At 40.4% G+C, this 1,339-nt stretch overlaps 1 protein-coding gene across 1 annotated transcript in view; it reads right to left on the minus strand.

The window, feature by feature from the left end:
* Positions 1 to 273: 273 nt before the first annotated feature.
* The window catches only part of LOC104168697 (glutathione S-transferase 3-like), a gene marked incomplete at its 3' end in the record, with an annotated part of 4,535 nt that continues 3,469 nt past the window's right edge, over positions 274 to 1,339 (minus strand). Inside the window, exon 4 of the mRNA XM_009709369.1 lies at positions 274 to 415. Within this exon, the coding sequence (XP_009707671.1) occupies positions 274 to 415 (142 nt within the window). The remainder of the gene's footprint in view (positions 416 to 1,339) is intronic.

The raw sequence follows: 1,339 nt of genomic DNA on the forward strand, positions 1-1,339 counted from the left end.
TCAAGCCAAAGGGGATATCTGGACCCTTCAGTCTGAATGTTGATGCTGCTCAGATCATGAAATCTCACTTAGGAATTTCTGCATTTAAACCCACACCACCTTGTCTCCTACTGCTCTGACTTCCCTCTCATCTCTCCAGCCTGCAGACAGTATGATGTCCTGGTTTAAAGTACTGCACTGACACCTTTCTGTTTCTTCTGCTTTTGGTAAAACACCCAGTGTTCCCATTGTTATCCTTCCAGAACAACAGAAGGAAATGATCCCACCACATACCTTTTCATACACCGGGAAATACCTGCTTGTCGCCTTTTGAACTATAACAGCACGTTGTTTCTCTTTATCCTCAGACGATAAGAATGGGAACATCAAAATGAAGCCCATAAGGTCATCAGTTCCTCCAACATACATATCAATCCTTAAAATCAAAGCAAACAAAAACCTTAAATGAGAAGGCACCTTCATAAGCAGAATTAGTGTTGTGACAGTAAAAGTTGAATTTCCATCCCCCTCATGAAAATTATTTTTCCAGTTAAAAAAAACCACGTGTCACAGTCTGAGTCTCACTCATATTTGTAGTGCTGTTGGCAGTTTACTTGCCTCATTGTGCAGGATTAAACAGGATTGTACAGAGGTTAAAAAATTTTAACTTTGACATTACAGATCACTTTAGGATCACCAAAGAAACAGACAGCACTGCAAGAAGTCATCCCCAACTGGCTTAGTCATCTCGATGTATCCCACCTTCAGGGTTTTATCCAAAGTCCAAGTGGTGCCAAATAGATTAATAATGGGGTTAGAAACCTGCAGTGTACCGGGTTCCACATCTAGCTAAATTGTTAGCACAGCAGTTCTTCAGATCGTCCCTTTTATCCATTTTTCCAGAGCTCTGACAGTAGGTTTAGCACTGTAGACAAGACTCAAATTTAAATTAAGTCATCATGAATATGAATAAAATATCTGGTAGAAAAGTCTAACAAAGTCTTCTAACCATCCTATGTCATAAGAGATTTGAGTTCCTGCTGTCTAGTAAGACTAACTGCAGGTTTTGTTGTCAGGCAACAGCTTCTCAAAAAAGTGTCTGTAAGGATTAAATATGTTGTTATGTGCAATAAGAAGTGATCAGATATTCCTGCAAGCCTTAACGTACGCCAGCTTCTCGCCTGCATCTAACCAGTCTGCCAAAACTGCACTTCCACCCTGCACAAGACCAGCTATCCAAAGTACTTAAACCTGGGGCTAATCACAGCAAGCCTTCCTCATAACACTGATGTTTCCTTCCTCCTGCCCAAGAACAAATCAACAAATATACTTCATTTATATTTGCTGGTAAGACAGCAGG

The sequence above is a fragment of the Cariama cristata genome, unplaced genomic scaffold (genome assembly GCF_000690535.1).
Source record: "Cariama cristata isolate BGI_N322 unplaced genomic scaffold, ASM69053v1 scaffold7981, whole genome shotgun sequence".
Classification (NCBI taxonomy): Eukaryota; Metazoa; Chordata; class Aves; order Cariamiformes; family Cariamidae; genus Cariama; species Cariama cristata.